Source organism: Hylobates moloch, unplaced genomic scaffold (assembly GCF_009828535.3).
Source record: "Hylobates moloch isolate HMO894 unplaced genomic scaffold, HMol_V3 SCAFFOLD_19, whole genome shotgun sequence".
Lineage (NCBI taxonomy): Eukaryota > Metazoa > Chordata > Mammalia > Primates > Hylobatidae > Hylobates > Hylobates moloch.
The window spans coordinates 49,707,423-49,732,093 of record NW_026652294.1 but is presented as its reverse complement, the minus strand read 5'-3'; the positions used below and the strand labels follow the sequence as shown (position 1 = coordinate 49,732,093).

Below are 24,671 nucleotides of genomic sequence, written 5' to 3'. Positions count from 1 at the left end.
GCTAAAATGTATTACTATGACACTGTATGTATGTGTGTATTACAATCTTAATTGTGCTAATAAGGATAATTATAATAAATATAATAATATGGATGATTCAAAAAGGGTAGATGGTTATGATTTTAAAAAAAAACTTGTCCTTGAATATTCCATTTGGTTTGCTAAGCCTCGTGTTCTCTAATTTCATATCTCCATCTCCCCCTACCCCAACCAAAATATATATACACACTGTATACATACACACCCACACTATGAAAAGCTGACCATAGAAGCTGGAAATTGCCCTGTTTCTTCCCGCTGCTTGCTACCTTCTTCAGTTCTGGACATCGGCTCCACAGTGGAACTAGGTAGCCTCAACTCTTATAATGATTCAAGATTTTTCCTGTTTTACAACTTGAGGGGAGCTGGGGAACCTGTTAGAGGATCCCCGCATTGAACTGGGGCTCTAGTGGAATGTCTCCCACTTTCTGCCTAACCTGCACGTCCATCAGCACCTCATCAATGAGAAGCGACTCCGGGGAGAATTTCCCCCTGCCTGATCCCTTTCCCTAGAGAGCCCTTCGCCAACCCTGGGGCAGCTCCAAACGACAGCTCCCGAGCGCCACCCGGACCAGACTCCAGGGCCGCCCTGATCCGCCACCGTTTTTCCCGCCGAGACTCGGCGTCTTCTGGAAGAGGGCGTGGCCCGCAGGAAGTTCTCGCGTTACGGAAAGTAAAGTGTTTCCGGCTCCGGTGTCATGGCCGGCTCCTACCCTGAAGGTGCACCTGCAGTCCTCGCCGATAAGAGGCAGCAGTTCGGAAGCCGGTTCCTGAGCGATCCGGCGCGCGTCTTCCACCACAATGCCTGGTAATCACCCTGCCCCTCGCCCGGCCTGTCGCTCGCCCTCTGTCCCGCCGCCTCGGAGCACTCCGAAAAGCCCCTGGCCGCCGGCCACGAGTCCAGCTGCCTTACCCGAGTCACTCTCCAAAGGGAGAGAAACTTCCTAGGCCAGCGACTTACCCTGCCCGCAGCCAGGACGTGAGTCCCCTAAGCTGCCCGTTTGATTTTCTCAGGGACAATGTGGAGTGGTCGGAAGAGCAAGCCGCGGCGGCGGAGAGAAAAGTCCAGGAGAACAGTATCCAGCGAGTGTGCCAGGAGAAACAAGGTGCGCTTAAATGGGCTCTCATTGGTATCAACAGCCAGCGTACTGCCAAACGCGCCCTCCCGGAGAGGCCAGGGAACCGCGGCCGCCCAGATCCTTTATTCCTGGCCTGATGCGGATCTCAGGAGTAGAGCAGGACAGGGAGGGGATGAGCAAGGAGGGAAAAGGGCTGCATAGTTAACAAAATCTTAAGTCGTAGAGGGTTTTTTTATATATATACTTTTACTTCGGAGGAGGGTAATTTTTGTCTTTAATTATGTTGACTAGACCCACGTTGATATGGCTAAACAATGACAACTGTGTGGTCACGTGATCATCTTAGAACCTGTACTTTCTACATGATTTGCATTTTCCATGAGATGTTTCCATTGAAGCTTCATTTAAGTGATTAGATTCTAAATATTGTTGCGAGGGGGGCTAATGACTGGTGACTGTGTGTCTATTATTTGTGTGATGGTTATGAGAATTTAGGGCTTCAGTCAAGGAAAGGTGGATGCAGCAGAGTGGAGATAAGTCTAGTAAGTCTAGCCAAAGAAAAGGAGGCCCCTGCTTGAGAGGTGGATGATTTCACTGCATAATATCCCTAGATACTAAAAGTGGGACTGATTATTCCAGACAATTGAAGGTAGGACTACAAATTTAGTACCCGCTGAAAGAGTTCTCTACAACAAGAAGATTCCAGTTACAAAACACTCACCCTGCATAGTTTGACAGCAACTAGATCAAAGCAAGTTAAGAGTTGAAAGGGATTTTGAAAATCATGTGGTTCAATATTCTCTTTTTGTGGTTAAAGACACTTGGACCACCGGACATTAAGTGCTTTTCCCAGAGGTAAGCAGTCAGTAGTAGCAGTAGTGGAACTAAAATCCTATTTCTTAGGGAGTTTTGGTTGATTCAGCAGGTGAGTTGTGAGTTGTTAACACACTTCTTAGTGGATTCCAACTTCTATTGTCACTGTCCTGCTCAATTTGTTAGGTTTTTATTCTTTCTTTTTTTTTTTTTTTTTTTGGAGACGGAGTCTCACTCTGTCACCAGGCTGGAGTGCAGTGGTGCGATCTCAGCTCACTGCAATCTCCTCCTCCCTAGTTCAAGCGATTCCCCTGCCTCAGCCTCCCGAGTAGCTGGGACTACAGGTGTGCACCACCACACCCGGCTAATTTTTTGTATTTTAGTACAGACAGGGTTTCACCATGCTGGGCAGGATGGTCTCAATCTCCTGACCTCGTGACCTGCCCGCCTCAGCCTCCCAAAGTGCTGGGATTACAGGCATGAGCCACTGGACCTGGCTACTTTTAGGATTTTTTAATAGTTAAAAGTCATCTGGCTGGGCGCAGTGGCTCACGCCTGTAATCCCAGCACTTTGGGAGGCCGAGGCGGGCGGATCACAAGGTCAGGAGATCAAGACCATCCTGGCTAACATGGCGAAACCCCGTCTCTACTAAAAAATTAGCCAGTCATGGTGGCAGGTGCCTGTAGTCCCAGCTACTCAGTAGGATGAGGCAGGAAAATGGCGTGAACCCGGGAGGTGGAGCTTGCAGTGAGCCGAGATCACACACCTGCACTCCAGCCTGGGTGACAGAGCGAGACTCCGTCCTAAAAAAAAAAAAAAAAAAAAAAGTCATCCAAAGATGTAGGAGGACATTTGATAGGTAGTAAGTTCTCTGGTTGATTGTTCAAACAGAATTTAGACTCTCCTGTAATGATGGATAGGGGCATTCAGGTATAATGCCAGATGGCAGGACTAAATGACTTCAGAAATGCCTTCAGTTCTGGGACTGTGGCTCTACCTGAGGATACTTTTAGTATTAAGGTGACATTTGGTAAAGCAGGATAATTGACATTAGATATAAATAAAATATTTGAGAGCTGGTTCTTAAAATTTTTTCTTAAATATTTACAGTTGATTATGAGATCAATGCCCACAAATACTGGAATGACTTCTACAAAATCCACGAAAATGGGTTTTTCAAGGATAGACATTGGCTTTTTACCGAATTCCCTGAGCTGGCACCTAGCCAAAATCAAAATCATTTGAAGGATTGGTTCTTGGAGAACAAGAGGAGTAAAGTACCTGAATGTAGAAACAATGAGGATGGACCTGGTTTAATAATGGAAGAACAGCACAAGTGTTCTTCAAAGAGCCTTGAACATAAAACACAGACACCTCCTGTGGAGGAGAATGTAGCTCAGAAAATTAGTGACCTGGAAATTTGTGCTGATGAGTTTCCTGGATCCTCAGCCACATACCGAATACTGGAGGTAACCTTTTATTGTCTTGGTAGTGGGGTATGTGAAGCTATTATATTTGTGCACATGAGGTAGCACAGAGAGGCTGACAACAAAAGTAACTTCTATTGGATGATGCTGACTAGACTTGACCCTTATATTAGCCTGGAATCACCTCCATTTTTGAACTGATAAAATGCCCTCAATGCAGGCCAGATATCTAGTGGTCATGACGGACAAAGATCACACGGGAATAGCATGTCACTTCCAAAAATTGTATTAACAGCATCATGCTGTACCTGTCACATGCCACTGCATCATACAGGTGAAAGAGCTCAACATGATCATGCTATAACTCTGGAAAAAAGTCCCAGATCAGAAGACAAATTGTTGCTTCTCTTCTAATACATTTATAGGAACGGAGAGGGTAGTTAGGATGGTGCCTGTGTCTTAGGCCTGGGATAATTCTCTTCCTCTGCGTTTGGATGGTGTTGCAGAGTCTAGACCTGGAAAAATGTCTAGATTGGTATAATGTAAATTCATAAATGGGGACTGCACACATTACTGGAAGCTGGTTCTGGAACTGGTTAGCCTTGGGATTGAATCCTATGGTGTGATCTTAGACAATTTCCTTACCCTCTCTGAGCAGTGAGACTGCTGCCTCTGCACCTTGTAGTTATGAGGATGGAGACAATGTATGTACCTGGCACATAGTTAAGCCCTTAATAAATAGTTGCTGTCTTCATTACCATGCAGCACTGTGTTTAGGACAAGGTTGCCAAGGTCCCCTTTTCATACATTTTTTAGCACAGTCTATTACAAATATTTTCACAATAATAATATAAGCTCAGTAAGAAAATACTTCATCTACAGGACCATTTGCTAGAACTCAAAAGATAAAAGCAATCCTTGCCCTTTTTTCTAGACCAGCTCATTTCTGCTAATAAAAACCCATGCTCTTGTCTTTTAAGGGTTCCTGAAGTCAAGAACAAAATCAACAAATGTCATAGGTACTGTTTAGCTCTGATCACTACACCTTCCCTAATACAGTTAGGCCAGATTCTTGTTGATTATTATTTTTCTAGCTTTTCTAGCTTTAGGGAATTGACTCTGGAAAGTTCTGTGTTTAATAGTTCATTTCTGTCTGCAGGTTGGCTGTGGTGTGGGAAACACAGTCTTTCCAATTTTACAAACAAACAAGTAAGTATGTTGTAAAAGTTTATGACAGCAAAGAAGATAAAAGTGAAGGTTGGCTGGGCGCATTGCTTCACGACAGTAATCCCAGCACTTTGGGAGGCCAAAGCAGGATTGCTTGAGGCCAGGAGTGTGAGACCAGCCAGGGCAATGTAGCAAGAAAAAAAAGTAAAGGTTTTTTCAAAACTTGCTGCATCAAACTATCAATAATGGTTATTGGAAAATATGGATTATGTCAGATTCAGATTTCTACATTGTTCATTTATGGATTGTTTTAATTTGATTATCTTTGTCATTTGGAAAGTTAGACTTAAAACTTGCTAGTGTTAACATTTAGTGCCTTCTTCTAAGGAACAAATGTGTTCAACTTTTCCATTCTCATGATCGCTGAAGAACAGTCAGTGGCTGAGCTGTCATCCCCATGGTAGAGTTGAGAAAGCTAACATACATGAAGATGTCTCCTGTTCTGACGAAAACACACTGGTTTTGTGTACTTAAACAGAATGCTTCTGACACCAAATGTGCGGGCTTTTTGCCAACACTGACCAATTCAACAACAGCTGGGTGTCCTACAATTCAATTCTGACACTGTCTACTTGGAGTTGGTATCAGATCCCACAAGTTAAGGGTTCGGTCCCAGAAGACTGCCCCCGACTTCAGATGCCAGTTGTGAATCTGGCCCTCCGTGTTTCTACCCTACAGGCTGTAAATCAGGGGAGCCCTATCTCCAGTTCAATAATTTCCTAGAATGGCTCACAGAACTCAGGGAAACACTTTACTTAAATTTATGTGTTTGTTATGAAGAATACAGATTAACAGCCAGCTGAAGAAGTAATTAAGGTGGGGTTCAGAGGATCTCACGCTCAGGAGCTTTGACCCTGAGGAGCTTAGTGCAGCGCCCTCCTAGCACACGGATGTGTTCACCAAACTGGAAGCTCATCAAGGGTTTTTTTTTGTTTTGAGACAAGCTCTTGTTCTGTCATCCCGACTAGAGCACAGTGGTGCGCCCATAGCACACTGCAGGCTCAAACTCCTAGGCTCAAGCAGTCCTCTCACCTCAACCTCCCAAGTAGCTGGGACTACAGACACATGCCACCATACCCAGCTAATTTTTGTTTATTTTTTTGTAGAGACAGGATCTCCCTTTGTTGCCCAGACTGGTCTCAAATTCCTGGGCTCAAGTGATCCTCTTGCCTTGGCCTTCCAAAGTGCTGGAATTACATGCATAAGTCACCGTTCCCAGCCTCAAGAGTTTTTATACAGCTAGGACACAGACTCATGGGAAAATTAATTTTAAAAGGAGAAGAAGAAAATAGCTTTCATACAGCATAATCTGCATTTCTATTCAGGACATTGGTGGGTGAAGCTGAAAGTTCCAATCAGTTTGCCCTTACTAGTGTTGGCCCCACCCCAGGTCGTCTCATTAACATAAATTCAGTGTGGTCCTGAGGGAGTTCATTATGAATAACAAAAGATACAGAGTCTTGCTTCATCACCCAGGCTAGAGTGCAGTGGCACGATCTCGACTCATTGCAACCTCTGCCTTCTGGGTTCAAGTGATTCTCCTGCCTCAGCCTCCCTACTAGTAGCTGGGATTAAGGGTGCATGCCACCACACACAGCTAATTTTTATATTTTTAGTAGAGACAGGGTTTCACCCCATTGGCAAAGCTTGTCTCAAACTCCTGACCTCAGGTGATCCACCCACCTTGGCCTCCCAAAGTGCTGGGATTATAGGTGTGAGCCACCGCGCCCAGCCTGCTGAGGAAATTCTTAAGGTTTTTGGAACTCTGTGCCTGGAACCACAAAGACCAACACCAAATATATTTATTACACCATACCTATTTTGTTTTGTTTGAGACGGAGTCTTGCTCTGTTGCCCAGGCTGGAGTGCAGTGGTGTAATCTTGGCTCACTACAACCTCTGCCTCCTGGGTTCAAGTGATTCTCCTGCCTCAGCCTCCCAAATACCTGGGATTACAGGCATGCGCCACAATGCCCAGCTACTTTTTGTATTTTTAGTAGAGTTGGGGTTTCGCCATGTCAGCTAGGCTGGTCTCGAACTCCTGACCTCAAGTGATCCACCAGCCTCAGCCTCCCAAAGTGCTGGGATTACAGGCATGAGCCATGGCTCCCGGCCCTATAGCTGTTTTTAAACCCCTTGTGGAAATCACATTCCAGTTCTGTATTCATTATTGGAATCCACTGTTTCTCAAAGGTTTCATATAATAAATACTTTGCCAATTTAGCCCACAGTATTCATTAACAGGATTGAGTAAAACATTAGCCTCGTTACTAATACACATTTAAATATTTCTACAATTTGTTCTCAGAAATTTCTAAGAAAATGGCAAGTCCTAGTAGCTAACACTGAAGAAAAGAGATTGTTCTGCTCTTCAAGTTACACTGAGGAATCCACCTCAAATGGGAGATTGACTTAGCTTCAAGTTACAGCCATTAATCATCAGTATCATCAATGAATGTAAAACTGAATGTAAATGGCATTTTTGCCACAGCCTCTTTATGCCATTTAAATAAGATCGCTGTGTTCAATATCTTGCTAGAACCCACTTGTTCATGTAATTCACTGGCTTAGAATGGACATGTTTTCTACTGCCTGTGAATCAGGTTTAAATTGTTGGGCATAGTTTTCAAAGTCCTCTACGAGAGTGTGCCCTGCAAAGTATGTCCTCTTATCCCTCAGTGCACTGGTCACACCTTGCATGTCTTCCCCTGACTCCGTACCTTTCCAAAATGTCCTTTGTTTCTACTACACTATTTCCTTCCTTCCTCATATTCTAGATCAGAAGCATCTAGAAAACTTCCCTAGTCGTTATCGTCCAGCTGCCTCACTCTGCAGTCTTTTTTGAGATGGAGTCTCAGTCTGTCACCCAGGCTGGAGTGCAGTGACTCGATCTCGGCTCGCCGCAACTCTGCCTCCCAGGTTCAAGCAATTATCCTGCCTCAGCCTCCCCGAGTAGTTGGGATTACAGGTGCCCACCACCACGCCCAGCTAATTTTTGTATTATTGATTGATTGATTGGTTGATTGAGACGGAGTTTTGCTCTTGTTGCCCAGGCTGGAGTGCAGTGGCACGATCTCGGCTCTCCGCAACCTCCACCTCCTGAGATCAAGCGATTCTCCTGCCTCAGCCTCCCAAGTAGCTGGGACTACAGGCATGCGCCACCACACCCAGCTAATTTTGTATTTTCAGTAGAGACGGCGTTTTCCATGTTGGTCAGGCTGGTCTCAAACTCCCTACTTCAGGTGATCCACCCGCCTCAGCATCCCAAAGTGCTGGGCATTTGTATTAGGCATTAGAGATGATTTAATGTGTGCAGGAGGATGTGTGTGGGTTGTATGCAAATGCTACACCCAACACCATTGTGTAAGAGACTTGAGCTGGATACCAAGGGACAACTATATGACCTGTAGAAAACTTAAAGAAAAGCACGGGCCAGGCGTGGTGGCTCACCCTTGTAATCCCAGCACTTTGAGAGGCAGAGGTGGGCGGATCACCTGAGGTCAGGAGTTCGAGCCCAGCCTGGCCAACATGGTGAAACCCCGTCTCTACTAAAAATACAAAAATTAGCTGGGCATGGTGGTGTGCACCTGTAATCCGAGCTACTTGGGGGGCTGAGGTAGGAGGATCACTTGAACCCAGGAGGCAAAGACTGCAATGAGTCTTTTAGAAAGCAGAAGCTGAGTCTGATAGAACTTAGCCCATGACCTTAATGGGTACGCGGCAGATGCAGCTGCCTAGCTGATTCGAGGACAGGACAGGCATGGACCCTGCTTTCGGAGCAGTGCTGTGAAATAGAACTTTGTGCAGTGATGGAAATGATCTGCATCTTCACTCTCCCTTATGGTGGTCATTAGCCACGTGTGAAATGTATCTAATGGGACTGAGAAACTGAATTTCTAATTTAAGTAGCCACAGGTAGCTAGTGATTACCATAGCAAATGCTGCCGTTCCCCAGGTTTTTCGTCTTGGTTATACCTCCCAGAAGTTGTCTGCTCCAAAGGTCAACAGTTCAGCAGGAAGCAGAGCCCATGCCTTTGAGAGGCTGGAGGTATGCATACTTCCAAAAATCCCAGGGTCTCACTCAAATAATGAGCCCAACATTGCAGAAGAGCTCTGGGCTGTTGTTTCTAAAACACAAGCATACAGCCTTCCTCCTCTCCCATTCTTATTTAGACCTGTACTAACAAAAAGAATTCTGGCATTACAAATTGTTTTGTATTTTGATGTCTTCAGAATAAATATATAATGTGCTTCATAATTGGAAGCAATTTTGATGGTCTTAAAATCAACATTTTTTGTGTTGCTACCTTGTGCTGAGACTTGTGCTAGATAGTGAGGATACCAAGAAAAATAAGCACAGGGATTTTGTGGTGTTCATCTTTATCTCCTCAGCATCTAAGATAATACACAATGCATAGTGGGCTCTCAGTAGTGTTTGGTGAACTAATAAGCGAAAGATGTAATCGCCGCTGTCAAAGCACTCACTCACTATGTGGTGGGCGCCAACAGACAGGTACAGATGTGTTCCTGGTGTGGAGAAAGTGCCAAGGTAGCTCAGCGAAGAAAAAAGAATTCTTGTGGTGCTATCAAGCAAGGCTTCATTTGAGGGAAAAGTAGGATTTCTGTAGATGGAAAAAGAGAAGACATTGATTTGAAACTCACTGGTTGTTTTATAAACTTCATATTAGCTATGTCCACAGAGCCTCCAAAAGGATATAATTCCAAAAGGATTTTAACCAAAATGAAATATGTTGTGACTAATAGATACGGTTTATTTGAATGAATGATAGTTTTTCCCATTTGATATTTTAACTCTGCTACACAAGAATGAGAGTAGACATAGCTTGATTTGTAGTCTCATTGTTCTGTCTTTTCTGCCCATTTCAGTGACCCAGGACTCTTTGTTTACTGCTGTGATTTTTCTTCCACAGCTATAGAACTGGTCCAGGTGAGTACAATGGGAAATTACCTATCAGTAATTTCCACTGATTAAAGGGAAAAGGTTCTCCTAAAAATCAAGGTCTCTGGCTGTCTTCTTATATGGTCTGTGTTCTTATGGTCTAAGAGTAAAAGATTTACTGATAACAAGCATACCTTATTTTATTGCAGTTCACTTTATCACACTGTACAGATGTCGTATCTGTTCATATATTGAAAGTTTGTGGCAACCCCACATCAAGCAAGCCTACCGGTGCCGTTTCTCCACCACCATATGCTCACTTAGTGTCTGTGTGTCATGCATTGGTGATTCTCAGAATATTTCAGACTTTTTTACTGTTATGTACGTTATAGTGTGTGATGTTACTGTTGTACTTGATTTGGAGTTCCACTAATCATATCTGTGTAAGGTGGTCAACTTAATAAATGCATGTGTTGTGACTGCTCCACCAGCCTGCCATTCCCCCATTTCTCTCCCTCTCCTCAGGTCTCCTTGTTCTTTAAGACACAATATTGCAATTAGGCCACTTCATACTCTACAGTGTCCTCTGTGTGTTCAAGTGAAAGGAAGAGTTTCACCATGTTGCCCAGGCTGGTCTCGAATGATAGCTTACACTTGTGTTGTAATTATTGAATTTAATACACAATTGCATAAACTAATGAAATACGATTGCAGGCCGATGCGGTGACTCATGCCTGTAATCGCAGTACTTTGGGAGGCCAGGGCGGGCAGATCACGAGGTCAGGAGTTCAAGACCAGCCTGACCAAGTGAAACCCCGTCTCTACTAAAAATACAAAAAAATTAGCCGGGCTAAAAATACAAAAAATGGCACACACCTGTAATTTCAGCTACTCAGGAGGCTGAGGCAGGAGAATCACTTGAACTCAGGAGGTGGAGGTTGCAGTGAGCTGAGATCGTGCCACTGCACTCCAGCTAGACAACAGAGCAAGACTCCATCTCAAAAAAATAAAAATACGTTAATGGTCGGCCACAATGGCTTAACGCCTGTCATCCCAACACTTTGGGAGGCCGAGGCAGACAGATCACTTGAGATCAGGAGTTCAAGACTAGCCTAGGCAACATAGTGAAACCCCATCTCTACTAAAGAAAAATAACAAGAAATTATCCAGGCATGGTGGTGGGCACCTGTAGTCCCAGCCACTCAAAAGGCCGAAGCAGGAGAATCGCTTGAACTGGGGAGGCAAAGGTTGCAGTGAGCCAAGATCGTGCCACTGCACTCCAGCCTGGGCAACAGAGTGAGACTCCATCTCAAAAAAAAAAAAAAAAGAAAGAAAGAAAAAAAACCAGTTTATTGCTAAAACATGTTAATAATCATCTAAACCTTCAGCAAGTTGTAATCTTTGCTAGTGGAGGGTCTTGCGTTGATATTGATGGCTGCTGACTGATCAGGGTGGTGATTGCCAAGGGCTGGGGTGGTGGTTGCTAAGGGCTGGGGTGACTGGCAGTTTCTTAAAATAAGGTAACAATGAAGTTTACCATATCAATTGGCTCTTCCTTTCATGAAAGATTTCTCTGTAGCATGCGATGCTGATAGGATTTTGCCCACAGGAGAGCTTCTTTCAAATTGAAGTCCATTCTCTCAAACCCTGCTGCTGCTTTATCAACTAAGTTTGATGCCATTTCAAAACAAAAAACCTTTCTTGCCATTTCAAAACAATGTTCATAGCATCTTTACCGTTGTAGATTTGATCTCAATAAACCACTTTCTTTGCCCAACCATAAGAAGCAACTCATTATAGATAAGGATGCTGGTTTTAAAAAAGAAAGAAACAATAAGACTAAAAAAGAAGCAGCAACAAGATTGCAGCAATTCAGTCACATCTTCAGGCTTCACTTTTTTTTTTTGAGACTGATTCTCACTGTGTTGCCCAGGCTGAAGTAGAGTGACACAATCATAGCCCACTGCAGCCTTGAACTTTTGGGCTCAGGCGAACTTGATGAGATGATTCCATTGAGGTTCTTTGAGTTACAAGTAACAGAAACATCTGGACAAACTCAAAGCAATAAAGGAGAATGTCATAGAACCTAAGGGCACAAAATACAGCCCCAGGTTCCTGGTATCTTACCTCTCATTGTCCAGGGCCCATTTGTTTTTCCCTCTTTGCATACCAGCTTTCTCTAGTCAGTTTTTCCTAGTTTTGCATGTGGCCCCAATGTGCTTGCTCCTCCCAGTCCCTTACAAGCTCACCCTGTTCAGGGGTTCATGGTGCCTCACTAAAATGATTGTGTCCCAGTTCTGAAGTCCCTGGAAAGTCTAGTTAACACAACCTAGCTGATAAATACAGCAGCCCTGTTTGAATCAGCTTTGGCCAATGAGAAACAAACTCACATATTTGGAGAAGACGGACATTGAGGGTAGATGCCTTAAAATGTATCTGTTATGGTTGGGCGCAGTGGCTCACACCTGTAATCCCAGCACTTTGGGAGGCCAAGGCCAGCGGATCACGAGGTCAGGAGTTCGATACCAGCCTGACCAATATGGTGAAACCCCATCTCTACTAAAAATATGAAATTTAGCTGGGTGTGGTGGCACGCACCTGTAATCCCAGCTACTTGGGAGGCTGAAGCAGAAGAATCGCTTGAACCCAGGAGGCGGAGGTTGCAGTGAGCCGAGGTCACGCCACTGCACTCCAGCCTGGGTGACAGAGCAAGACTCCATCTCAAAAAAAAAAAAATGTGTCTGTTACAATTGGCCAGGCATGGTGGCCAGCACTTTGGGAGGCTGAGGTGGGCAGATCACTTGAGGTCAGGAGTTCAAGACCAGCCTGGCCAACAGGGTGAAACCCTGTCTCTACTTTAAAAAACACAAAAACTAGTCTGGGTGCAGTGGTTCATGCCTGTAATCCCAGCACTTTGGGAGGCTAAAACGGGCAGATCATCTGAGGTCAAGAGTTCCAGACCAGCCTGGCCAATATGGTGAAACCCCATCTCTACTAAAAATACAAAAATTAGCCAGGCATGGTGGTAGGTGCCTGTAGTCCCAGCCACTCGGGAGGCTGAGGCAGGAGAATCACTTGAACCTGGAAGGCAGAGGTTGTCATGAGCCAAGGTCACGCCATTGCACTCCAGCCTGGGCTACAAGAGCGAAACTCCATCTCAAAAAAAAAAAAAAAAATACAAAAACTAGCAGGACATGGTGGCATGCACCTGTAATCCCAGCTACTGGGGAGGCTGAGGCAGGAGAATTGCTTGAACCCGGGAAGCAGAGGTTGCACTGAGCTGAGATCGTACCACTCCAGCCTGGGCAACAGAATAAGACTCTGTCTCAAAAAAAAAGTGTCTGTCACAATTATGTATGCAATGTATGCAATGCTGTTAGGGCAGATTAGGAATTGGTAGTGCCATGCTTTTAGAATTATTCATGCAGTTAAAGACCAAATGAATATTGAAGCCTATCTTTACTTCAGTTTTTGATAACAAAGTAAATTTTCTACATCTACAGAAATTGATTTTCCTGAAGAATTCTATGGTTTGTGTAATATTTCCTAGTTGGGAGTTGTTTTAAATTGTGTGCTTTGTTATTTGTTTTGAGACAGGGTCTCAGTCACTTAGGCTGGAGTGCAGTGGTACAGTCAAGCTCACTGCGGCCTTGATCTCCTGGGCTCAAGTGATTCTCCCGCCTCCTGTGTAACTGGGACTACAGGCACATACAACCACACCTGGCTAATTTTTTTTTTTTTTTGAGACGGAGTCTAGCTCTGTTGCCCAGGCTGGAGTGCGGTGGCATGATCTCAGCTCGCTGCAACCTCCGCCTCCCAGGTTCAAGCGATTCTCCTGCCTCAGCCTCCAGAGTGGCTGCGATTACAGGCGGGCGCCACTGCACCCAGTTAGTTTTTTGTATTTTTAGTAGAGATGGGGTTTCACCATGTTGGCCAGGCTCATTTTGAACTCCTGACCTCAGGTAATCCGCCCACCTCGACCTCCCAAAGTGCTAGGATTACAGGCATGCGCCTGGCATTTTTTAAATTTTTTGTAGAGATGAAGTCTCACTATGTTGCCTAGCTGGTCTCAAACTCCTGGGCTCAAGTGATCCTCCTGCCTCAGCCTCCCAGGGTGCTGTGATTCTAGGCGTGAGCCACGGTGCCTAGCAGATCGTGCTTTTTGTTTGTTTTTTGTTTTTGTTTTTGTTTTTGAGATGGAGTCTCGCTCTCTCGCCCAGGCTGGAGTGCAGTGGTGTGATCTCAGCTCACTGCAAGCTCCGCCACCCGGGTTCACGCCATTCTCCTGCCTCAGCCGCCCAAGTAGCTGGGACTACAGGCACCTGCCACAACGCCTGGCTAATTTTTTGTATTTTTAGTGGAGATGGGGTTTCACCATGTTAGCCAGGATGGTCTCGATCTCCTGACCTCGTGATCTGCCCGCCTCGGCCTCCCAAAGTGCTGGGATTACAGGCGTGAGCCACTGCATGCTTAAAGTATGTGCTGTCTCTCTCCTTACGAATGTTTTTTTTTCCCTGTTGGTCACTCATTTTCATGATCGTTTTCCAATTCTTAGATCTGACTTCATGCATGGGAAGTACAGAAAGTACACAAGAATAAAGAATAAAAGTAGGGGAGTCAGGAATGTTCTATTTTAAAAGCAACTATTAGATTCCTCACCGTCTCCCTTCAATTATTCCTGATCTTTACTCTTTGAGTCCTCCCTGAAATAACATGCTATTAGATTGATGCAAAAGTAATTGTCGTTTTTGCCATCACTTTCTGTTTTTTCTTTTCTTTTTTTAGACAGAGTTTCACTCTTATTGCCCAGGCTGGAGTGCAATGGTGCAGTCTTGGCTCATTGCAACCTCTGCCTCCTGGGTTCAAGTGATTCTCCTGCCTCAGCCTCCCGAGTAGCTGGGATTATAGGCATGTGCCACCACACCCAGCTAATTTTGTATTTTTAGTAGAGATGGGGTTTCTCCTTGTTGGTCAGGCTGGTTTCGAACTCCTGACCTCAGGTGATCCTCCCGCCTTGGCCTCCCAAAGTGCTGAGATTACAGGCATGAGTCACCACATTCTTGCCATTACTTTCAATAGCAAAAACCGCAATTACTTTTTCACCAATCTATATAATGATTAGAAATATATCCCCTACTCGGGAGGGTGAAGCAAGTGATCCTATCGCGTGAACCCAAGAGTTTGAGGCCAGCCTGGGCAACATGGGCAGATTTTGCCTCAAGAAAAAAAAGAAAAAAGAAATATATCCCTCTTTGTGAAGTAGCAGCAGTTACATTTAAAATTTAAAACAAGATAATCTTTTCTTTAGGCTATGTTAATATTTTCTAACTTATTTGTCTCTTCTACTTCCATTTGTCTGCAGACAAATACAGAATATGATCCTTCTCGGTGTTTTGCCTTTGTTCACGACCTGTGTGATGAAGAGAAGAGTTACCCGGTGCCCAAGGGCAGTCTTGATATTATCATTCTCATATTTGTTCTTTCAGCAATTGTTCCAGACAAGTAAGTTTGGGTCCCTTGGCTGGTAGTGTCTCTTTGGTGAGGGCCTTTTTTTTTTAAGATAGGGTCTTGCTCTGTCAGCCCAGGCTGGAGTGCAGTGGCATGATCATGGCTCACTGCTGCCTTAACCTCTTGGGCTTAAATGATCCTCCCTTCTCAGCTCCCCAAGTAGGTGGGACCACGGGCATGTGTCACCAGTCCTGGCTAATTTTTGTGTTTTTAGCAGAGATGGGGTTTTGCCATGTTGCCCAGACTGGTCTTGAATTCCTGGGCTCAAGCGATCCTCCCACCTTGGCCTCCCAAAGCGCTGGGATTATAGGTGTGAGCCACCGTGCCCATCTGGCGAGGGACCTTGATATTAGAGTTGAGCTCGAAGTAAAAAGAATTTTGTTTATGTTCTGATAGACACAAAGAAGCCACACCATTTGTAGTGATGTGAGCATCTCAACCATTTTCCTAAATTTGTCTTGATGCCCAACTTCTGTTCTGGCCTGGAAACTTCTACAGTAGTTGGTTCTTCATTTCTTTGTTGTGGCTCAACATTGGGAAAGAATGGGAAATCAGTCTCTAATGAGTGTGTGGGGAAATTCCTATTGATAATCTCATCACATGCCATTTTAGAACTGTGAACTGTGGGTGTCACAGCTTTTAGGTAATGTCTCATTATTGGCCTCTTATTTTATTTTATTTTATTTTATTTTGAGATGGAGTCTCGCCCTGTCACCCGGGCTGGAATGCAATGGCGTGATCTAGGCTCACTGCAACCTCCGCCTTCCCAGTTCACACAGTTCTCCTGCCTCAACCTCCCGAGTAGCTGGGATTACAGGCACCCGCCACCATGCCCAGCTAATTTTTGTATTTTTAGTAGATACAGGGTTTCACCATGTTGGTCAGGTCAGGCTTAAACTCCTGACCTTGTGATCTGCTTGCCTCAACCTCGCAAAATGCTGGGATTACAGGTATGAGCCACCACACTGGCCTTTTTTTTGAAGATGGAGTCTTGCTCTGTTGCCCTGGCTGGGGTGCAGTGATGAGATCTTGGCTCACTGCAACCTCCACCTCCCAGGTTCAACCAATTCTCCTGCCTCAGCCTCCCGAGCAGTTGGGATTACAGGTGTATGCCACCATGCCTGGCTAATTTTTGTATTTTTTTTTTTTAGTAGAGGTGGTGTTTCACCATGTTGGCCAGGCTGGTCTCGAACTCCTGACCTCATGATCCGCCTGCCACAGCCTCCCAAAGTGCTGGGATTACAGGCGTGAGCCACCACGCTCAGCCTATTGGCCTTTTAAGTGCTTTAAATAAAACAACCTTATTAGCAACACGAAATTTACATTGAACCTTAACTAAGGTGTTCTCTGATGCTTACAGTGTTTTAGAAAAATGTGATACAGAATTCTATAAAATCAGATTCAGATTAAAGGAAAGTCAAATGCTATATCGTAAAATACACCATTAAAACTTCATATGCATAGGTGTAACCAGTGGTCCTGTGAAACTACCTTCTCTCTTTTTTTTTTTTTCTGAGATGGAGTCTCACTCTGTTGCCCAGGCTGGAGTGCAGTGGTGAGATCTCGGCTCACTGCAACCTCTGCCTCCCAGGTTAAAGCGATTCTTCTGCCTCAGCCTCCCGAGCAGCTGGGATTACAGACAAGCACCACCACACCTGGCTAATATTTTTTGTATTTTTAGTAGAGATGGGGTTTCACCATGTTGGCCAGGCTGGTCTTGAACTCCTTACCTCAAGTTATCCACCCACCTCGGCATCCCAAAGTGCTGGGATTACAGGCATGAGCCACCGCACCTGACCAAAACTACCTTCTCAAGGAAGCAGAGTCCGATGGTGGCTAAGAGATTCAGACACCATTGACTAATTCCATGGAAGCCTTTGTCACTGCCAGAGTGCGGTGAGTCTGGACAGGCTGGGGGTTGGCACATGTTAGGGTAAACTATACCCATGAAATCATGAGATTAGAGACTTCAAACATCTCATTCTGTGTCGTCAGAGTCCTGCAAAGGATGATTAAGTAAATTAGTGTTAAAGGTCAAGGTAAGCTGGTGTTAGGAAGCCAGATTACATGACTAGAGACTGCAGGGACCAGTGATTGAGATCCTGGTTTATCTTCCAGAGTCCAAGGACCCCTTGCTGGCTGCACAGGATATGAGCTTTGAGTGATTGACCTTCCTCTAGGAGGCCACACTTCCTCTAGAAGGGTACTGAAGTCATCCAACCTGAGAGGATGAATGTGAAATAAAGGCATATGCAGGATAACCCAAAAGGCCTACCATGGTTTTAAACTTTAATAATTGCAGAGGTTGACCAGGCATAGTGGCTCACGCCTATAATCCCACCACTTTGGGAGTCTGAGGTGCGAGGAGTGCTTGAAGCCAGGAGCTCAAGACGAGCTTGGGCCACAAAGAAAGACCCCCATCTCTACTAAAAATAAAAATAAAAAAATTAGCCAGGTGCATGTCTGTAGTCCCAGCTACTCAGAAGGCTGAGGCAGGAGTATGGTTTAAGCCCAGGAGTTTGAGGCTGCAGTGAAGTGAGCTATAATCACACCACTGCACTGCAGCCTGGGTGACACAGTGAGACCCTGTCTCAAAAAAGACCTATGACCTTAGAAGTTTCAGTGCTACAAACTTTTTAAAAATTGACATGGACTAAAACAAATTATTAAAATTTAAAATTCAAGCCAGCCACAGTGGCACACACTTTTAGTCCCAGCTACCTAGGAGACTGAGGCAAGAGGATCACTTGAGCCCAAGAGTCCAGCCTGGGCAACATAGCATAGCAGGACCCCAGCTGTTTTTTGTTTGTTTGTTTGTTTTCTGAGATGGAGTTTCGCTCTTGTTGCCCAGGCTGGAGTGCAGTGCTGTGGTCTTGGCTCACTGCAATCTCCACCTCCCGGGTTCAAGCGATTCTCCTGCCTCAGCCTCCCAAGTAGCTGGGATTACAGGTGCCTGCCACCATCCCTGGCGAATTTTTTTGTATTTTTAGTAGAGACAGGGTTTCACCATGTTGGCCAGGCTGGTCTCCAACTCCTGACCTCAGGTGATCTGCCTGCCTTGGCTGTTTTTTTGTTTTTTTGTTTTTTTTAAGTGGGAAACATTCATTATGCAAAATGTAAATAGACTTTGAAATTTTTTTGGTGAAGTTTGTAGCATTTAGACTTCTGAAGTTATAAAAGCTTCAACCTGCACCAAGACTTTTGAAGAACACTGCATATGGAAAGCGCAGACCTAAGTGTAAAACCTTCTGTCTGTTATACTCATTTGCATACTGATTGTACTGCCATGTAACTTGTAAGTTCTTGGGGACAGGTCTTCATTTAACAAACAGAAAGATACAGCCCTTGCATTGAAAGAGCTCAGGTCTAACGGTGCAGGCAGATAAGTCACCTAGCAGAACCCACTGGATGTTCAGGATTCCGCTCAGCCACAGGAGCACAGGGCAAAGATGGCTATCTAGGACAGTGGGGAAGTGAACCAGATGGAGAGCAGAGAACTTTTGTTTGTTTGTTTTTTGGAGACGGAGTCTCAGTTGCTCTGCGTCCCAGGCCGGAGGGCAGTGGTGCAATCTTGGCTCACTGCAACCTCCATCTCCCAGGTTCCAGAAATTCTCCTGCCTCATCCTCCTGAGTGTCTGGGATTATAGGCACATGCCACCATGCCTGGCTAATTTTTGTATTTTTAGTAGAGACGGGGTTTCACCATTTTGGCCAGGCTGGTCTCAAACTCCTGACCTCATGTGATCCACCTGCCTCAGCCTCCCAAAGTGCTGGTGTTACAAGCATGAGCCACTGTACCCAGCTGGGATCAGGGAACTTTCTTACAGCAGAAGCAGGCTGTCCTCGGGCCTCTTCAGGCTGAAGGCAGTGGATCGAGGCCACAGCTGTGAGCAGGCAGCTAATGTCCTTCAGTTCTAACTGAAGAGTAGAGAGGAGGCTTAGATCTCAGACTTGGTGTGTCAGTTGAGGAAGTCCACTGGCTTTTTGGGATATGCTACAGGGAAAGAGAATGCTGTCTTTAAGGAGACCTGATTGACCGTCATTCCCTGCTGCTCCACAGGATGCAGAAGGCTATCAACAGGCTGAGCAGGCTTCTGAAACCTGGGGGGATGATACTTCTGCGAGATTACGGCCGCTATGACATGGCTCAGCTTCGGTTTAAAAAAGGTATTTTGAGAGTGCTGAATCCTAACCACTAGAGATCATGTCCTTTGCAGGGACATGGATGAAGCTGGAAATTGTCATTCTCAGCAAACTAACACAAGAACAGAAAACCAAACACCGCATTTTCTCACTCATAAGTGGGAGTTGAACAATGAGAACACATGGACACAGGGCGGGGGACGTCACACACTGGGGCCTGTCTGGGGGTGGGGGTGCTGGGAGAGGGATAGCATTAGCAGAAATACCTAATGTAGATGACGGGTTGATGGGTGCAGCAAACCTCCATGGCACATGTATACATATGTAACAAACCTGCACGTTCTGCACATGTACCCCAGAACTTAAAGTATAATTAAAAAAAAAAAAAAGGTATTTGGCCACTATAATCAAAAAATGGTGCTGCCATCAGAATAGAAACTCTAGAATTAGAATTCCTTATATAAAGCCATTTAATATGTGACAGAGTAGTATTTTTTTTAAGAAAACTGAAGAGGCTTGTATAATCTAGATATTGAGGTCTTTTTAAGTAAGACAAGCTACCTTTAGAAGAGCTTTTATTAGAAAGACATTTGAAAGACAGCCGGACGCAGTGGCTCATGCGTGTAATTCCAACACTTTGGGAGGCCGAGGTGGGCAGATCACCTGAGGTCAAGAGTTCGAGACCAGCCTGACCAACATGGAGAAACCTTGTCTCTACTAAAAATACAAATTAGCTGGGCATGGTGGCACATGCCTGTAATCCCAGCTACTCGGGAGGCTGAGGCAGGAGAATCGCTTGAACCCAGGAGGCGGAGGTTGCAGTGAGCCGAGATCGCACCATTGCACTCCAGCCTGGGCAACAAGAGTGAAACTCTGTCTCAAAAAAAAAAAAAGACATTTGAAAGACATAAATAATTTTAAATGTGGCATGACAAAAGATGCCATTAAAAATGTAAAAGGCAAATGACGGAGTAAGAAGGAATATTTTCAGTGCATATAATAGATAAAGACTTAATATCTTTGCTCTTCAAGGAGCTGTCATGAAACTGATAAGGAAAAGATCAGTGACCCACCCAAAAAACAGGCGAGGAGTATTTAGTCAGTTCACAGAAGAACATATCTAAATGGCCAGTAAACAACACTTCAAGGAAATAAAAATAACGAGTTAGTACTTCTTATTGCTGGTCAATTCAAAGAAAGAGGTGCATTCCTTCATTACTGGTAGAAAAAGAAATTGTTATAGCCTTTTTTTTTTTTTGAGATGGAGTTTTGCCCTTGTTGCCCATGCTGGAGTGCAATGGCGCGATCTCTGCCTCCTGGGTCCACCTGCCTTGGCCTCCCAAAATGCTGGGATTACAGGTGTGAGCCACTGTGCCCAGTGTTACAGCCTTTTTTTTTTTTTGAGACAAAGTCACTCTGTCTCCTAGGCTGGAGTGCAATGGCACCATCTTGGCTCACTGCAGCCTCTGTCTCTTGGGTTCAAGCAATTCTCCTGCCTCAGCCTCCCGAGTAGCTGAGACTACAGGCATGTGCCACCACGCCTGGCTAATTTTTTTGTATTTTTAGTATAGACAGGGTTTCACTATGTTGGTCAGGCTGGTCTCGAACTCCTGACCTCAGGTGATCCACCCACCTCGGCCTCCCAAAGTCCTGGGATTACAGGTGTGAGCCACTGCGCCCGGCTTACAGCCTTTTTTTGGGCACCCAATTATTGTTCAATCCAATCTTTTTTTGAATATAGTCAAGAACTAGCACATAATACATGCAGGAGCAAAACTTTGTAAACAAAGTGAATGCCTCTGGATAGGGAGATGTCATGCTTGTCACCTGAGGTGGACCCCATACCACTGAACTTGGAGGGATTTCTGTTCTGTATTCAGTGAGAGGAGAGCAATGTGCAAGGGAGTATTTTAAACTCTATCCCCATATACCAGTATCTGCAGGGAAATAAGTATATACATGTGACGATTTGGGCATTCGGGAAGGTCTAGAAGTATGTGCCAGGCCGGTAAACTGAGGTAAGGTCAGGGTGGTTAGCAGCAGAAGGGAAAGTGTGTTCATGATCAAAACAGTATCTGAGTTGTATTTATGATTCTGTAGACACGTGAAGAGACATGCAAAGGACAGTCACCACCAAAATGGTAATGGCTGTCTCAAGTTTCCTTAAACTCAGCTGTATTGCTTAATTAAAAAAAAAAAAAAAAAGGCCAGGCACGGTGGCTCACGCCTTTAATCCCAGCACTTTGGGAGGCCAAGGCGGGTGGATCACCTGAGGTCAGGAGTTTGAGACCAGCCTGGCCAACATGCTGAAACCCTGTCTCTACTAAAAATACAAAAAATTAGCTGGGTGTGGTGGTGGGAACCTGTAATCCCAGCTACTTGGGAGGCTGAGGCAGGAGAATAACTTGAACCTGGGGAGGCAGAGGTTGCAGTGATCTGAGGTCACGCCATTGCACCCATCCTAGGCAATAAGAGCGAAACTCCATCTCAAAAAAATAAATAAATAAAAAATTTGTGCTGTTAATTTAATGGGTTTGGGAGAGTGAACAAGTGGTTTTCATCAAACAATTCTAGAGTTTTGGAGTGGGGTGCTTAGGAACCTCATGTTTTCTGACATTGTGACTTACTCCCGTTGAGCTGCTCTTCCCAAAGCACTGAGGCGGGAGTGCTCTCCACCCAACCAACTGACCTCTCAGTTAACATTCCTTAGGCCGGGAGCGGTGGCTCACGCCTGTAATCCCAGCACTTTGGGAGGCCGAGGAGTCGAGCCAGGTGAAACCCCGTCTCAACACAATCAAAAAATTAGTGGGTGTGATGGGGGCCTGTAGTCCAGTCGAGAGGCGAGGCAGAAAAAAAAAACATTCCTTAGCAATACAAGTCAAAGAAGTGCTTTAAAGTCTCTGATTTTTAACACATCACTCTGCAGGTCAGTGTCTATCTGGAAATTTCTATGTGAGAGGTGATGGAACCAGAGTTTACTTCTTTACACAAGGTATGAAACACTCATCTTTTTACGCTAGAAGTCCCCAGTACCAGATGAGATGGTCTTCAAGGCACGTTCAGAAGGAAAACTATCTGGCCTCTCCTGCGTTTTAGGCAGGCGGTTTCCTGCGGTTCGCCACTGCTCACACCCTCCTCCACCCTGGGCTAGGCTACCCATGGCAGCCAGCCACTCGGGCCCCCAGGCAGCCCTGGCTTGTCCATGCCTTCAGTCCTGCTCTGCTCTCCCTGTCTGCCACTGTCCAAAATGGGAAGCCTGCCCAGTCTGCAAGGCTCATCTCCAGTCCAGCCTGTCTCACCTTCTACACGGGGTTGTGCTTTGGTGTGCCCGGGTCAGGGTGAACTCTGGGTTCTAGGGGTGCCGGGAACTGCTCTCCTCTGCAACTGGCCCGTCCACAGGCTTCATCCTTCACCTGGGCCTTCCGTTCCTGGGCCCTTTTTAGGGTCACCTTCTTTGAGCCTTTGGTTAAGATGATGAAACCTCTTTCCTAAAACAATTGCTTTGACATACATAGATATTTTTGCATAAATTTTAAGGTGTTCATAGAGCCTAAAGGCCAAATATAAACCAAAGGTTTTTAAAAAAAGAAAAAACCGCAGCCCATACGCAGTGGCTTCCCCCACCTAAGCATGAACTTGCTGTTACCAAGCCACCACTGCATTTATAACCAAATGGCCATGTAAAAAACACGACAGCAACTTCCCAGAGCCCCATTTAACAAGCACTTAGTAGATAAAAATGCCTTTTCTTGAGGGGAAAATGCATAAACATCTTTTATTTTCCACACTAGAGGAACTGGACACACTTTTCACCACTGCTGGACTGGAAAAAGTTCAGAACCTGGTAGACCGCCGACTGCAGGTGAACCGAGGGAAGCAACTGACAATGTACCGGGTTTGGATTCAGTGCAAATACTGCAAGCCCCTTCTGTCCAGCACCAACTGAGAGGCACCTGCTGCCAACACGATGCAAGCCCATTGTGTTTCCGGGCTTTTTAAAAAAAAAATGTGTAGCACCGGGCATGGTGGTGCATGCCTATAATCCAGCCACTCAGGAGACTGAGGCGGGGAGGATCCATTGAGCCCAGGATCCAGCCTGGGCAAAATAGCGAGAGACCCTGTACCTGAAAGTAATAATAAAAATAAATAGAATATAAATGAGGTCTCCTTGATGGTGGACAATTCAAGAATTCAGGCTTGAACCTTAAACCTAGGAAAAGTTACTTTGTATCAGGAGTCTAACAATTATGCTTTATATTTGTGAAGTCCTTTAAAACATAATTTTCTCAAGTTCTTTCTTTGAGATCTCAATCTGTCTTAGCATTTTGTAACTAATAACTGAAATTTTATTCAAAGGAATTGTAAACCTTAAACCACCAATTCATTTCCATGTGAGAAAGTGTTATATATGACAAGTGTTTTTTACTGTAATTGCGTTAAATCTTTTGAGAGTGTAAGTGCCCGGCTAGGCAATTGCAGTTAATACATACAGAGGTTAGTGAAGGGCTTATTAAGTTGTAGGGGAAACAAGCTGGAAAGAATCAGATCAGATATTTTCCTGACAAAAAAAAAAATGACCCTATAGAGAGCATCAAAATGTGGTGTTCTTGTTAAGTAATTGATCGTGGTCTTCGCTTTATCTTAGTTCCGCCAGGCGCGGTGGCTCACGCCTGTAATCCCAACACTTTGGGAGGTCGAGGCGGGCGGATCACGAGGTCAGGAGATCAAGACCACGATGAAACCCCGTCTCTACTAAAAAAAAATATGAAAAATTAGCCGGGCATGGTGGCGGGCGCCTGTAGTCCCAGCTACGAAACTGAACCAGGAGGCGGACTTGCATGACCGAGATTGCCCACTGCACTCACCCGGCGACAGACAAACCCTCTAAGTAAGGACTTTTCGACCAGGCGTGGCAGCTCACGCCTATTATCCCAGCACTTTGGGAGGCCGAGGTGGCAAAGGAACTCCTCCTGGACCAAGGAGTTCCAGTCCAGCCTGGCTAACATAGTGAAACCCCGTCTCCACTAAAAAATAAAAAATCAGCCCGGCATGTTTGTGGGCGCCTGTAATCCCGCCTACTCAGGAGGCTGAGGTAGGAGAATTGCTTGAACCTGGGAGGCGGAGGTTGCAGTGAGCCGAGATGGTGCCATTGCACTCCAGCCTGGGCAACAAGAGCGAAACTGCATCTCAAAAACAAAGATGCCCAGCTTTCACCTTGTTGATGTTTTTCTAAATTTTGGAATAATAAACTTATATAGGAATACTGCAAGAATAGTCCATTTTTTTCTGATGTCCCAACATCACCAAATATATTACCAAATATATCCATCACAAGTAGGAATACATGGAAACATTAATGCCAGCCACTAACCATTCATGTTTACCCAGTAGTCCCAATAATAGCTTTGTCACACAAAAACATGATTATGTTGGCTGGGCACAGTGGCTCCTGTAATCCTAGCATTTTGGGAGCCCAAGGCAGGAGGATGACTTGAGGCCAGGAGTTTGAGACCAGGCTGGGTAATGTAGCAAGAC

General features: G+C 45.1%; 1 protein-coding gene across 1 annotated transcript; it reads left to right on the top strand.

Annotated features, from left to right (window-relative positions):
- The first annotated feature begins 737 nt into the window (after positions 1-737).
- On the top strand, positions 738-23,942 carry METTL2A (methyltransferase 2A, tRNA N3-cytidine). The gene is made up of 9 exons (XM_032139095.2): positions 738-847; positions 1,054-1,145; positions 3,043-3,401; positions 4,519-4,568; positions 9,473-9,533; positions 14,848-14,987; positions 19,054-19,160; positions 22,063-22,128; positions 22,928-23,942. Exons 1-9 carry the CDS (start codon positions 738-740, stop codon positions 23,080-23,082), a joined length of 1,140 nt encoding a protein of 379 aa, XP_031994986.1. The 3' UTR covers positions 23,083-23,942.
- The last annotated feature ends 729 nt before the right edge of the window (positions 23,943-24,671 follow it).

Excerpts from the sequence above, each read along its gene's own strand:
- METTL2A (XM_032139095.2), top strand. The coding sequence starts at position 738 with ATGGCCGGCTCCTACCCTGAAGGTGCACCTGCAGTCCTCGCCGATAAG. Across the intron at positions 1,146-3,042 it reads AGTGTGCCAGGAGAAACAAG|TTGATTATGAGATCAATGCC; the intron begins GTGCGCTTAAAT and ends AAATATTTACAG. Across the intron at positions 22,129-22,927 it reads AGTTTACTTCTTTACACAAG|AGGAACTGGACACACTTTTC; the intron begins GTATGAAACACT and ends TTTCCACACTAG.